This window comes from Habropoda laboriosa, unplaced genomic scaffold (assembly GCF_001263275.1).
Source record: "Habropoda laboriosa isolate 0110345459 unplaced genomic scaffold, ASM126327v1 scaffold106, whole genome shotgun sequence".
In the NCBI taxonomy this organism is placed as follows: domain Eukaryota; kingdom Metazoa; phylum Arthropoda; class Insecta; order Hymenoptera; family Apidae; genus Habropoda; species Habropoda laboriosa.
The window spans coordinates 635,118-649,861 of NW_017100224.1; the positions used below are offsets into that span (position 1 = coordinate 635,118).

Below are 14,744 nucleotides of genomic sequence, written 5' to 3' on the forward strand. Positions count from 1 at the left end.
AGGAATAATAAAATAAAATTGTATTATAACTTTAAATAATTTTGGATCCGTTTATAACCAAATGTCATAAATAAATATTAATTTTGAATAAAATACAAATTTAAATATAAGTTAGTAGTGCCATCTCTGAATTGTATAAAGTACTTCAGTAACAGTCATATCGATAAATGATACCGTTAATCTATTGCTCTAGTTTATAGTACTTACATCTCGGAGACATTTCATAGCAAACAAAATTTTGTTCTTAATTACTTATTTGAATTATTCTTATTATTTTTCATCTTTCTTCCTTAAGATATGATTGAAAAGAAAACTTCAAAGCAAACTCATGTTTTTGGAAATGTCATTGGCATGATTGTTTATCCACCATTTTGTTTTGCTGTCGTCCTCAGAGTTTTTCCTGGTACCGTGGCCAATTTTGCAATGAACTAGATTGACTCAAATTTTAAAAAATCGTAGAATCTGACAGCATTTTGTGATTTGGAAGGGGAATTGTTTTTAACGAATTTGAGTCAATTTTTTTTAATGAATGTTTTCATCATGAGAATTTGTGAATTTTCGGCTCGAGTTCTGACCCAACTTTCCTGACTTCTTTGATCAAATGGCGATTACTAGATAAAACGAACAGTTTTCGCATCATTCACCACGTAAGTCTGGTATTTCAATTATGATAACTAGTTATGTTAGTTCCTTATTTCAGTGTAATATTTTCGACGTGCAGATTATTTAAAATCATCCGAATGAAGTGCTGTAGCTTTGTTTAGTAGCCCTTCATAACCGCGCAATATTATTAGTTTTTTTTATTGCTGCAATTCTTATGATATTTATGTTAATTAAAAGTTAAGTATATATGATCGAATTATTTTTTCTACTATAGGATGTCAGGTCAGAGTGGAGGGCATCGTTTACGGTTGTCCAAACTCAACGATCAACTGACGTGCAAATTATGCGGTGGATATTTCATTGATGCCACTACTATTATAGAGTGCTTGCATTCGTGTATGTGTATTCTTCCGTCGCTTTCTTAATCCTTTTGTCTGTGGTGAATAAATTCAATTTCATCATTGCAAAAGGGTTGAGCGATGATTCCAGCATATTGATGTAAGCGGCGATTAACGTCGCACTACAGTTTGCAGGAGCTGTATCGTCAAGTATCTGGAGAACAATAAGTATTGTCCAATATGTGAGGTACAGGTGCACAAAAGTAAACCACTACTCAACATTCGTCCAGACCACACTTTGCAGGACATTGTGTATAAATTGGTACCTGGATGTTACCAAAGTAAGTTTTATAATCAAATGTAGGAACATGTAATATGGATGATTAATTTAAATATTTTATATTTCAGATGAAATGCGATGTAGGAAAGAGTTTTATTCTAAACATCCTGAAGCATGCACTCAAGCAACATCTCCAGAAGCAAAAGGAGAACCAACTGAATCACATATATATTCTCCAGATGAATCTCTTAGTTTATCATTAGAATACTTTAGTCCATCCAAGGATATCCAAGGAATAGCTATAAAACCTTTGTTAAGGCGATATCTTCGTTGCCCTGCTGCAGTAACTATTTTTCATTTACAAAAGCTTATACGAGCTAAGTATGGATTAACTGATTCACACAGGGTAGACGTAATGTATAAAGAGGAACCACTGTGCAGTAGTTATACATTGATGGATGTGATGTACATTTATCATTGGAGGCGAGTAAGTATTAAAAACTTATTACTTAAAAAATTAAAAATTTTTTATTTTATAAACATTTTATCATATCTATTTCAGAAAGTGCCATTGCATTTAAGTTACAGAATATTTGAATCTTCCCCAAAACGAATAAAACTTTCAGAGGACAATGTCAATTACAAAACATCTTTGCTTCATGCTGGAATTGATTCCATTGAATCAGAAGAAGAAAACCCAACAAAAAGGGAATGGAAAGAAGTTCAGTTAAAAATTTCTGAAACTGGTATAATGAGTATTACAGGTATATCGGACCAACAATTTAAGAAAACTGCAAGAGTTGAAGAACCTATTACTAGTGTTGAAACAATAAGTACATCAATGATTGAGGAAAATTCTAATAGGAACAACATATCTGAAATTACTAAAGAAAATGAACAATCTCCAGATGAACAACTTGCTGGTGATTGTGATGTATCTCCAAAATTAAACGAATTGGATGATAAGAAAAATTTTAATCAAACAGAAACTGTAAAGATTTCAACAAAAGAAATAGCAAGTGCGGTAAATTCACAACATGCGGAAGAACCGAAAAATCGATCGGATAATAACAATATTGAAGATAAAACAATTTTACAAAAAAGTATTCAACTGCAAGAAATAGCACTAGCTGTGAATAAAAATGAAATTAAAAATAATAACATTGAAAGTAAAGATCAAAAAGAGTCATCAAAAAATAATAATAATAATATTATAATTACAGAAAATAAAGTGGAAACTCCTAAGCAGAATTCAAGAAATGAAGTAAAATTTGCAAATACGGGATCAAAAATCAATGCTTTAAGTGTAAAATTGCAATTTCAACCGAGAAGTGGACAAATTAGCAGTAGTAATGCCTCTTCAAAGAAGACTATAAAAGATAAAAAGATTGTACCACAATCATCTAAAAAGGTAGATATAAAAGTTGTTGAGAGTTCAAAATCTACAGAAACAAAAAATTCTTTTGATACTTCGAAGGTACAAATTATAACGAATAATTGTGGAATTACAATAAGTAAATCATTAGTTCCATTCTCTACAAAAATGATATCACAAAAATCAACGTCTGAATTGAAGGATAGTGCAGAACCTGTTTTATCCACGTACCCAGCCACCTCAATTAATTCTGAATTAAAAGATATAGAAACTAACATAAAAAATGTGCAATCAGTTGATCAGGATGGATGCTCTCTTCAGGAAGTACTGCAAAGTACGGCAGAGAAAGAAACATATATATTAGATCAAACTCCAGCAGAATCCCCTCAAAGAACAAATGGACAAGCAAATATATTTTCTCAAAAATCACCATTCCCACAGATCGAACCATTGACAAATGAGAATCTCGCATCTCTTAATCTTTCGACATCTGTTTCTTTGTCTATTGGTAACGGAATCAATTCAACTTCTACATCAACAATAAGTCAATCTACTTCTACATTTCCCTATATGGTTCAGGATTTGGTAAACAGTACAATGCTAAAAAATTCTCTCAAGTGTTTGACAACATCAGGGACTCAAAAATTATCTGCTACTGCGGTTTCTGGAAAGGATTTTCCCACATCCTCAGTATCAGAACATCCTACAGCATTTACTATACCTTCCATGAATGTTCCTTCTTCAAAAAGTAATTATCCAAATTCAAATATAAGTGTTTCAAAAGAGTCATCTTTAAAAGCAAACTTGGAAATAACTAGTACATATTCAGTGCCTCCTTGTCCTGATGCTATTCCAATTTCCTTAATGAAACCAACAATTCGTAAAAATGAATTGATTACAAAGGGTTCTAATGTAAATGATATTTGTGCAAAAATCGGAGCCTCCGGTTCAAAAATTAATGATATATGTGCTAAAATTGGAGAAAATTCCAAAGAGAAGAGCAAAACAGAAGTAAGAAGTAAATCTGATATTCCAGATTTATTAAAAATTGGGAGAAAAAATGGTTCGTCATCAATTACGATTGATTCTACCAATAAACAACAACAACATGGAAATATTCCAAATGTGCCCATTTATGCATCTAATAGCAACGCGGTTACAACAGAAAGTAAAAATGTTTATTCAAATGTAAAGGATAGTCTTAGAGCTACTTCACTAATAACTACTTCTCCAATGGCAACGTCGCAGTCATTACAAAAGGTTCCTTCTGTTTCTAAAAAACAAAGTCAAGCAGTGGGTTACAAGACTCTGCGTGATCCTCCAAAATGCTGGAATCCTACGCTTTCTAGGAACAACTATGTAGCAGTTAAAAATCAAAGCAAAGAGGCACAAAGCCAATTACATCAAACTACATTTTTTGAAAGAAGCAAAACAATTCAATCTAAACCAGCTAAAATTTTTAAAATGAGAAATATGCCAAGATATTTAGGTAATCCTGCCTCTGGAGTGAAACCAATGTATGGAATTGGTAATGAATGTAAAGAAAAAGAACAGTCGACAATGACATCAACAACGACAACAAACACATCTAGCACTTCCAAAAATGGGAATTTGAGTATGATGAAGATAGATCCTAAAACTCTATCTCCTATTGTCTCAACAATTAATTCACCCATTGTTTCACCACCTCCTTATTCTCCTAGTGCAAGAAACTATCCAAATCCTCCATTTTCAAGAGATATTTGTAGAAGTGCTGGATCACCAATATCTCCAAAAAATTCTCCAGTAAATATACTTTCAACAAGTCCATTTATACCTTCTCCAACGCCAAATATGAATCCTAGATTAATTTATCCTCATTTTCGACCACCATTTCCTGATGCCACCAGATTTCCAAATCCCTTGATACGTTCACCAATAGGAATTTCATCTCCTAGTGCCTTTCATAGTAGTTTACCACCTTCAATTAATAAATTATATCAACGGTCTAGTTATATTCCACAAACGACTGGTTTTTCTCCAGTTTCACAACCCCCAACAGTGCAGAGAATACCACCAAGCACTTATTCTTCACCTAAATCACCTAAAGCTACCTCTCTAACTGCAATTTCACCTGCATCTTTCAATTTGGTCAAACCTGAAACACAAACGATTGCAACAACATCTCTTGAGACTAATAACCTGCTTCTTTCAGAAAATACATCACAGGAAGATGTCAGTGCATTTAATTTGTCTAAGACTGGAAGTTTTTGTAATGCAGAGGCTATTAAGGTATCAACAGAAACAATTCGAAATTCTAAATCGACTTCACTTTCTCCCACCTCAAGTATTCCCCAGAGTAAAAATACGTTAATTATTACTTCAAAGACTAAGTTAGAAAATTCTCCACCGGGTATTAGAGATCAGGATCAAAATAAAGAGCAATTGGAAAAAAAAACTGTTAGATGTAAAGAGCAAAACTTATATGTTTCAAAAGGACAAAATTTTGAGAAAAATCGATCTGATGAAAATAGTGACAGTGTAAATAATAAAAAGAAAGAGAAATCAGCTTGTCAAGTTAATGGAGGCCTCACGAGTGGAAGCAAAGAAGAAACAACAGAAAAGATTATAGAAGAACACAGAGAACAGAATGAAACAAAAGCAGTGCAAATTTCAGAAAAAATTGTTGAAAAACAGGAGATAAAAGAATCTAAAACTGAGGAATGTGAAAGAACTGAAGAAGGGAATAAATCTGAGACTCAAAATAACAAAACAGAAACATAATTTATGCATTAAAAAAATCATTTAACTTGTATGTTTTTGCATATATGAAAATGTTCGGTTATTGCTACATTTTACTGTAGATACAAATTTTTATCAAACTGTAATTCTTGGTATTTCAATCTTTCAACAATTTTTCCATAATGTTTTTAATTAATGCACAACAAATATATGTGGTTTTAATTATTATAATTTTTAAATCGCAAAACATGAAACATATTAAACTAATATTATGCTTAATGTATTGCTAATAACAAATTCTTATTTTGCGACTAAAAATTGTAGTAATTAGAAATACAATGCATGTTTAATTTGAACGAAAAAAATATAAGAAATGACTAAGTATACTCGAAGTCACATTTGACATAGGAACTGTATAAAAATTATATAGGATAGAATTACTGCATATAATGAATCATAATATTATTTATGACGAGTTTTTATAAAATAATTTCACATAGTTTGTTAGTTTACAGTATTTATCATAATTTTGAACAAATTCTATTATCTGTTTCATAATATATCTTAGTCAAATGTTGAATATCTAACCAAAGCCTCGAGAATTAATCTAATCTTCCAAGTAGAATTAACCATAATACAGTTCTTCGATTGGCTCCTTTTTCTCATACTCTCTTTTTAAAAAGGAATCAACTATGGTAAAATGACCGAGGCCTTATCACAGTAATCTTATACATGAAATAATGTTAGTAAATCGAGAGCGAGACATCGTTGTTAAATGATTTAAGAAAACGAGAAAAGTATTACGCTCCAAGTGATTTCTCTCTTTCCAGCTTAATTAGTTAACATTATCGATGTGTCGCATCGCACCGAATTATTAAAATAGCACGCATAGATAAAAAATCACTATTAATTTGGATAAGTGCCGGAAAGAAAGAAAAAAATTAAATGTATAGAAAAATTTTTAATATTGGTCTTTTTTTTTAGATACATTTACTTGTAAATAGTGTATAATGATTCAAAGAAATCTATATCATGTATTAGATATAAAAAAAATTATCGATTATTAATATAATTTAACACGCATATTTTTAGGAATTAAGGACGTAACGATAGTATTTTTTGTCTAAACAAGAAAGCAATTATTAGAGAGATGCCTCATTGTAGAGCAAAAAACGACGTATTTTTAATAAGTTATTAGTTGTGTGCGCGCGCGACTCTTTTGTATACAAGGTGTACCTGAGTGAGTGAGCGAGTGAAAAATATACGTCTATAATTTTTGTGCAAAGGAAATTTCAACATCGTTTAAATCAAAACAGTTTAAACGAAGTTTTCGAGATTTGTTTCATTTATAAGAACGTTGATCGTCGTTTGTTTTCAAATTTATGTACGTGTTTTGAGCATGTTTGTGTGCGCGCGCGCATACTCCTTGACGCGCGCGCGTTATTAATACGGTAATTATACTACATGAAGTAGAGGATGTTCTTTTAATTATAAAAATATAGTTGATTACACTTTACACAGTCTGTTGTTTGTATAAGATTTTACCACTACACTTATAAATGCGAATTGAGTTTATTATTAAATGATTACTATAATAATTTTTAACTAAATGTTAACATACATGTATAATGTCATAAGTTGCTGACAATTATGATTTATAGAAATTCATACATTGTAACAAAAGTAGTTAAAACAAAAATATTTGCAGCAAAATTTAAAAATAAACATGATTTGCATTGTATTATGTAAATCAAGAACTTAATGATATAGTTAAACATTAGTCAGCTTCTCTGAGTATCTGATGGCATCTTTGAGCTTAAACACCAGTTCTTGCAACTGTTGTATTGTACATGAAAATGTTACATGATTTGTTGTTTCATGTTCCTTAGTAGTAAATCGCACATGATAAAGGGGAACACCCAATGAATTACACATGTCCAACTGAAAATCACTTTCATGAATAACAATGAATAAAGCATCTGTGGATAAAATGATCGGTGTTCTATTCACCGGTAAATTACCTTGACACAGTAATCCAAATGCCAGTCTACATCAATGATGTGTGGTGGATTACTGCCTATCAATTCCAACTGAGACTGTATTGCTGTTTTATTGTTAATGTATACTTCACATAATTTGTTAGTTCTTTTTTCGTCAATATATAGAAGATTTAAGAAATTTCTTAAGCTTTCTTCATCTAAATCATACCGAGCAGCTTCTACAAGTAAACATACCATATCAGCAAAAATCTTCTTCGTTAAAATTGGTTTTGAGTCAACCGTTTTGATAATACCTATAATTTCATTGATATAAGTAATTCTACAAATCAATGTTACTTATACATTTTAAAACTGTTTTCAAACAAAAATACTCACATTTTATTTCTGCAGGATTCTCATATATATACGAAGTAGCCATGTCTAAAATTTGTAGAAAAATATCATCAGTAATAATATTTGTGTTTAGAATATTAGTAAGACCATCCATGATATCTCTTGATAATTCCATTATTATATTCTAAAACACTTAGATCCACTCAGTAGTATACTTAAATGTAAGAAAATAACATAGTTTTTACATAGTTTGATTATTTCTATAACTTATGTTTTATGAAATTGTTTAATTTCTGCGAATACCTAAAATACATAAACGTTTAACAAAATCGTATAAAATAAAAATATACGAAAACTGAAAAATATAACACTTTAGGTTATCATTAATAATCAATAATTTTCAATTTCTAACCATTATTATAGTATTTTCAAAACAGTATTTTCTTTAAACTTCGAACTATTAAACAGTGAACAAGCTGTAGTAATACCTTTAATTTATTTAATTCACTTTATAAAATATTAATATTGCAATTAATTATCATTATCATAATGGAAGCAGAATACATTGTTGTATATAGTTTATACAGACATTGAATATTGTAGGTATATAGAGAACTAACATAAACTGTTATTTATTATAAATAAAAGATCTTTTCATAATAAGAAAAATTATATGCAGCAATGAAAACACTAAACGGAAGGGTATATATGTAAATACACTGAGATGCATTGACTTTGTCGAATCTCTAGAAAAACACAAACGCACAGTGGTGGTGGTTATGTGAAATGACGTACGATGTACAAGAAAGGCGCGCGAAAATCATTCTGGCATCACCATCCAACAGTTCGTATCGAAGCGGCTGTTGCATTTATTTGCTGACGGTAAATTGGTAATTGACTTACCGACATTCTAGTTTATATTATGCCCATTAATCTTCATAAAGGAAAATTTGAATTAAGAAGGAAGACTCGTGTAATTCGCCAAAAATAAGATGATTTTTGTGAATTTATTTTTAATAAAAAAGTACAAAATATTTTCTTTAATGTAAAATAATTCGATTATTATAAAGTGTACAGGTTTCGCCGTGACCTCTGAAGAACACTCACAACTTATTTAATGTAAATAGAACATGAAGGAAAAAGTGGTAAACTACATATCTTTGAAACTAATAGATTTCTTCTAATGAAGTACATAAAATATAGATCAAAGATAGAAAATAATCAATAGATTCATACGTATTACTTTTATTATGATTTTAAATAACAATGCACAAATTTTACCAAGAATTTTATTATAGATGGAATCCAATTTAACAATCAGGAGCTTATAAATAGTTATTATTTAACAATGTGTGTTATATAGTAAAATATTTTTTGTGTAAGTTAAACTAGTATAATTATGAATTATTTACATTTTTAGACTTTTTAAAATGTATTTAATAAATATAAACATGTTACAATAAACATGAATCGGTGAGAAGAAGAAAGAAAGGATTCCCAATTTTTTTGTTTCAATATAACTATTTATTTACTAAGATCATTTTAAAATTGTAGTTTGAGAATTGTTATTATGGTTTTGGGGGATAACGTCTAAGTAAAAAGGTTTTCGTTTTAATCGTTAATTTTGGTGCAAATCTGTTTTCTCAATTTTGCGAAAATAAGATCCAGTGGAATTTCTTGTTTCTCACCCATTCATATGCAGGGTGTTTATAAAAGTTGTTGCCAAACTTCAGGAACGTGTAGTACTCGTTAAAACAAGCAAAAAAATCTTAATAAACATGGGTCTAAAAACCATTAGTGTCAGAGATACTAGATTTCTCTGCTTTAAATCTGTAAGAACGGTATAACAGAGTACATATTCCGTCAGTATCAGGAACCAAGCCAAAAAAATGTAAACATACGTATTAATATCCCAGGTATAACGTCCCATTATCAACACGCTATATGTAACGTGTAAAAGTGTGTGCCGGAATGAACGGGGAACGTATCGAACATATACTGTAAAAGTAATATTTTACAATTACTGACAAAAACGTCTCGTAACTCCGAGACTAATGGTTTTTAGATCAATGTTTATTAAAACTTTTTTGCTTGTTTTGCTGAGTACTACACGCTCCTGAAATTTGGCAACAACTATTAACACCCTGTATAATTACACAAATTCAGTAATGTCCGGTTAGTGGACGCAGGTTTTGCCCACTTATAAGGGAAGTTTGGTAACCCGAATATTCCAAAAAATTTGAAACTTTGCAGAAATGTAGTTCAGTTGGCGCTAATAACGAAACCATTTTTTGTTTCGGCAATGAAACGATCCTAGGGATGAAAATACCTCCTCAAAGAAATTGAGTTTTCATACTACCGTGAATATTAACAAAACCGTACAAGATATGGAAAAAAAATTAAATTCAAAGTTTTGCGGTCTTTATGTCTTACATTGTACAGTAAATTCTCTACAAGAATCAGTAAGTTTGGATTCTACAAGTGACAGTATAGATGGGCCTACGCCTAGGTCTGCGTCATTGCTGCGCCCATGTTATCTCGCTCGCAGTCAGTCAAGAGTGTAACGCTACACCAGTCGGTTTCCTTTACCAGATTACACGGCTCGACAAATCATAATAGAAAAATATAATTTCTTTAATTTTACTTTTTTTCATCTGAAATTTTTTTTAACATGTTGGTGAGATTTTCTTGATGAAAATGATATGAAACACGATATAATTTGAACAACATTTACTTATTAACACGTTCACTGTCGCGCCAGATTTACAGGTTGCTGTCAGGCGGCCACAAGAAAATACATTTTAAGCATAGGATTATAGTATTATGCTTTATAATTTTTTTTTTTCAATTGAAAATAATGTCTAGCTAGCTATGACGTTCAAAATTTTTAGTTGACAACATTTATTTTATTTTAATTATTCTAAACATTTGAGGCACTCCAGTCACTGATGACCACCATGGCCATGTCGAGGAAACAATCTAATGTTAATACTTATTGAGTGATTAATTTAATTTCATAATATATCGCTTTAGCGAGCCACCGTTTGGTTGCCAATTGCTTATCACGTAGAGTCGGCCTACCTCCACGTAAAAAAAAAAAAAGATGTAGGGTCGATTCCACAACTGTCAGTAAAATGTAGCCTTGATTCGACAAGTGTCAGTAAAATGTAGGGTCGATTCGACAAGTGTCAGTAAAATGTAGGGTCGGTTCGACAAGTGTCAGTAAAATGTAGGGTCGGTTCGACAAGTGTCAGTAAAATGTAGGGTCGATAGCAGCAGAAAAGCTGCTAAACAATTAGAATTAAATGTAACGATAGAAATTATTGCAATAATGCGTAATGCAATTGAAAAATTGAAAGAATCAAAAGAAAAAACGCGAATTCATATCTTTCTCGATTCTAGAGTATAAGAAAATTTGAATAAAATACGCGACGAGAATTGGGGAGAAGCATAAGTTAAACGCGTAAAAATATTCAATAATAAACGAACTAGGGATGAAGCTATTATTTCAATACGCGATGCACTGACTCTAGTATTTACTAAAATTCAAAAATTCTCGTATAAATTACGAAAATAGATTATTAATTACGGTAAACTACTGAGACTGTTTACTTTAGGGTGGGCATAGTGCACTCGTTCCAAATCAGCTCACAATATACAATAATAAATCAACTAACTACTTAACATGCAATTCATGCAAATTCCTTGGATGGTAAATTATTAGTAAACAAAATTCAATATCAGAGAAAATATATGAAAAATTTCAAATTAATTTCAATTGCTAGAAGAAAAGTAACGAAAAAGTAACCTCTCAAAGTCATTTCAATATCCTATTCGACAAGTCTGAAGAACAACGATGACTAAAATTCAAATGTTTATTTCCCTAAACCTTCAAAATAATTTCGAAATATTTTATTCGAAGCGGAGTATTCCAAGTCAGTATCGATAATTGAAGAAATTATTTGATTGTATTTAAAAGAACCGAAAGGAGAATATTTAAAGTCTGATATTAAATGTCTAGCAAGTACCAGTAATTGGTAAAGTGATTTATATTTGTTTTGAAAGGAAAATTTCTAATAGGTATTAGTTAAAATGAATTGTTATTCCGTCTATTGTATTGAAATTCTAATTGATTCTAATGTATACAAGTTTACAAGAAGGCTGAGTGTGTACAGGGTGGACATAGGCTAGCTAGTAGCCCCCGACCACTCTGTGAACTTTAACGTCTATACTCGAAAGTGTATCGTCAACACTAACACGTTACCCAGATTATCCAAAAATTGAAGAAGTTACTTTTAAAATTGAACATTCTACGGTGTTTCGAGAGATTTGATAATCATAGTCGAACCTTAAACGAACGTTCAAACGAAGAAAATTTTCCAAAAATCATTTCGTACGTTATTAATCGATAAAACAAAAATTCATTGTTGAAAAATAAATATTTCCTGAAAATCTTCATCTTCCATACAAGATTCAAGATTTTCCCTAATTAAGAGTAATTTCAAAAGATTATCTGTATAAGCTATTATTTCAATACGCGATGCACTGACTCTAGTATTTACTAAAATTCAAAAATTCTCGTATAAATTCCGAAAATAGATTATTAATTACGGTAAACTACTGAGACGGTTTAATTAAGGGTGGGCATGGTGCTGCTTTAGTTTGAAATGATTTATAAACACATAATTAACAGAGGAAAAACCGTGAAACGGCAAAACGTCTACATTCTAATTGTTATAACATGTAAACAGAACTTTAAATTTAGTGTAAACAGAAAAAATATATAATACAATTTATTTCACGGTATTGCAACAAATAAACGTTGAATCAATATTTAATTCGTATAAAAACAATTATTTAACGTAATAATTTTACCTTCACTATGGCTATTTTTAATCTACGACCACAGGTCAACCTGATTTCTAATCCTTACGAACTTTAAATTCAGTCTAAACTGAGAAAATATATAATACAATTTATTTCACGGTATTGCAACAAACAAACGTTGAATAGATTCTTAATTCGTATAGAAACATTTATTTAAAATAATAATTTCACCTTCACTATGGCTATTTTAAATTTACGACCAAGGGTCAACCTGATTTTTAATCCTCCGAACTTGATTTCACAACGAGAAAGTAATAAGATCGTTGAAACGTACTTATTTGTCAAAGAAACTTGCAAAAATGTATAAATAATAATATGTAATGTTTTAACAAATTTTTGGAAGTATAAATTAATAATAAAATTGTGAAAATTAATAAATTATACGTTATTATAACATTAATAGAATTATGACTAAACCGAAGTTCGAAGTCGAGTATTTAAAGTCTGATATTACGTGCCTAGCGAGTGCCGGTAATTGTTAAAATTTGTTTAATAATTAGTAATAGAAATTCTAATTGATTCTAATGTATACAAGTGTTACAAGAAGGCTGAGTGTGTACAGGGTGGACATAGACTAGCTAGTAGCCCCCGACCACTCTATTCACATCTCAGAACCTTCAGGTCAAAATACGCCGCGAAGTGTCTAGGGCCCAGTATAAAGGGTAAATGATTTCGCGGGACATCGGCGGGTCCTTATATACCTGCGGTACCCTCTCCCCAAAGTCATTAGCAAAATCGTCGGTTAGGTCAGGCGGGAAATTTTCGCGGGAGATTTTCGCGGGAGATTTCCGATATCGTAACACGGTATAATTTATCAATTTTCACAATTTTATTAAAAATTTATACTTCCGACAATTTGTTATAACATTGCATATAACAATTTATACGTTTTTACAATATTCTTCAATGGAAACATAGGTTTTAGCGTTCTCGTTACTTACTCGTGGTTAAATTAATTTCGTAGGGATTAAAAATCAGGTTGACCTGTGGTCGTAGATTAAAAATAACCATAGTACAGCTAAATTTATCGTGTTAAATAATTCTTCTTACACGAATGAAAAATGTATTCAACGTTTGCTTGTTACAATACCATGAAATAAATAAATAGCCATGGTGAAGGTAAAATTATTACGTTAAATAATTGTTTTTATACGAATTAAATATTGATTCAACGTTTATTTGTTGCAATACCGTGAAATAAATTGTATTATATATTTTTTCTGTTTACACTAAATTTAAAGTTCTGTTTACATGTTATAACAATTAGAATGTAGACGTTTTGCCGTTTCACGGTTTTTCCTCTGTTAATTATGTGTTTATAAATCATTTCAAACTAAAGCAGCACCATGCCCACCCTAAATTAAACCGTCTCAGTAGTTTACCGTAATTAATAACCTATTTTCGGAATTTATGCGAGAATTTTTGAATTTTAGTAAATACTAGAGTCATTTTTATATTATACTTAAAGTATTGGATGAATCTTAATATTTCAAAGTTAAATAAATTTACAAATGAGATAGTGATCAAATATTAGTTTTTATACATTACTTCATTTCCTTTCACGATATTTTAAATTTAATTGACCTCGTAACAAAAATATATAATAAAATGGTAGAAAATAACAGAACAGTAATAAAACAATGTCGTTATATTGTAATAAATTTGATTCTTTTTAATAAAAGTGGCTATTTTTATACCGTTTAATAATAAACATTATTATACTAGATTACACTTGTAGAATTATTAATCAAGCAGGTCCATTACATCACAAGACGGCAATTTTTCTATCTTCTGGTTAGAACTGGAATTCAAATTTGAATTATATTCTAACTGATTAACTGCGAAATTTCCTTGATTCATAGAATAATTAATATTATTTTGTGGAATAACTGTGTTAGAAACACAAGTATATCCTTTTTGATTTAATCGCATATTCAACCCTGGTGGACTGACATATTGATATTGATTTGAATTTGGAGATTTCCAAGTGCAATCAGATTTTGAACTTGACATTGAAAGATTTAACTGATTCAAATTAGATTTTAGTAAAGTTTCAGTTAAGTCTTTTACTGGAGGTTTTATAGGTTGAACAATTGTTGGTGTTAATGGTGCCTGAGATTGTAATCTTTGATGCACTTCTTGTTGTTGAATTAATCTGTAAATTAAGAAATTTTATAATAAAAAATCTTAAAAATCTAAATTCTGTA

General features: G+C 30.4%; 3 protein-coding genes across 3 annotated transcripts in view; 1 reads left to right on the forward strand and 2 right to left on the reverse strand.

The window, feature by feature from the left end:
* The first annotated feature begins 598 nt into the window (after positions 1-598).
* LOC108571100 (serine-rich adhesin for platelets-like) lies at positions 599-5,359 on the forward strand. Its single transcript, XM_017933075.1, has 5 exons — positions 599-647; positions 878-999; positions 1,130-1,282; positions 1,350-1,708; positions 1,784-5,359. The coding sequence occupies exons 2-5, from the start codon at positions 879-881 to the stop codon at positions 5,357-5,359; spliced, it is 4,209 nt and encodes a 1,402-aa protein (XP_017788564.1). The 5' UTR covers positions 599-647; position 878.
* A 1,728-nt stretch (positions 5,360-7,087) lies between these two features.
* Positions 7,088-7,828, reverse strand: LOC108571141 (COMM domain-containing protein 3-like). The gene is made up of 3 exons (XM_017933120.1): positions 7,693-7,828; positions 7,339-7,610; positions 7,088-7,258 (listed from the first exon to the last, which is right to left on the reverse strand). Exons 1-3 carry the CDS (start codon positions 7,823-7,825, stop codon positions 7,088-7,090), a joined length of 576 nt encoding a protein of 191 aa, XP_017788609.1. The 5' UTR covers positions 7,826-7,828.
* Positions 7,829-14,226: 6,398 nt separating this feature from the next.
* The window catches only part of LOC108571119 (SCY1-like protein 2), a 2,799-nt gene continuing 2,281 nt past the window's right edge, over positions 14,227-14,744 (reverse strand). The window contains exon 3 of the mRNA XM_017933093.1: positions 14,227-14,692. Within this exon, the coding sequence (XP_017788582.1) occupies positions 14,281-14,692 (412 nt within the window). The 3' untranslated portion in view covers positions 14,227-14,280. The remainder of the gene's footprint in view (positions 14,693-14,744) is intronic.

What these genes read in the sequence shown, in the direction of transcription:
- LOC108571100 (XM_017933075.1), top strand. Translation starts at nt 879, where the DNA reads ATGTCAGGTCAGAGTGGAGGGCATCGTTTACGGTTGTCCAAACTCAAC. An exon ending in TATAGAGTGCTTGCATTCGT is followed by an intron (nt 1,000 to 1,129) that starts GTATGTGTATTC and finishes GTCGCACTACAG; the next exon opens with TTTGCAGGAGCTGTATCGTC. An exon ending in ACATTTATCATTGGAGGCGA is followed by an intron (nt 1,709 to 1,783) that starts GTAAGTATTAAA and finishes TATCTATTTCAG; the next exon opens with AAAGTGCCATTGCATTTAAG.
- LOC108571141 (XM_017933120.1), bottom strand. Translation starts at nt 7,825, where the DNA reads ATGGAATTATCAAGAGATATCATGGATGGTCTTACTAATATTCTAAAC. An exon ending in GAATCCTGCAGAAATAAAAT is followed by an intron (nt 7,611 to 7,692) that starts GTGAGTATTTTT and finishes ATGAAATTATAG; the next exon opens with GTATTATCAAAACGGTTGAC. An exon ending in ATTTGGATTACTGTGTCAAG is followed by an intron (nt 7,259 to 7,338) that starts GTAATTTACCGG and finishes AGTGATTTTCAG; the next exon opens with TTGGACATGTGTAATTCATT.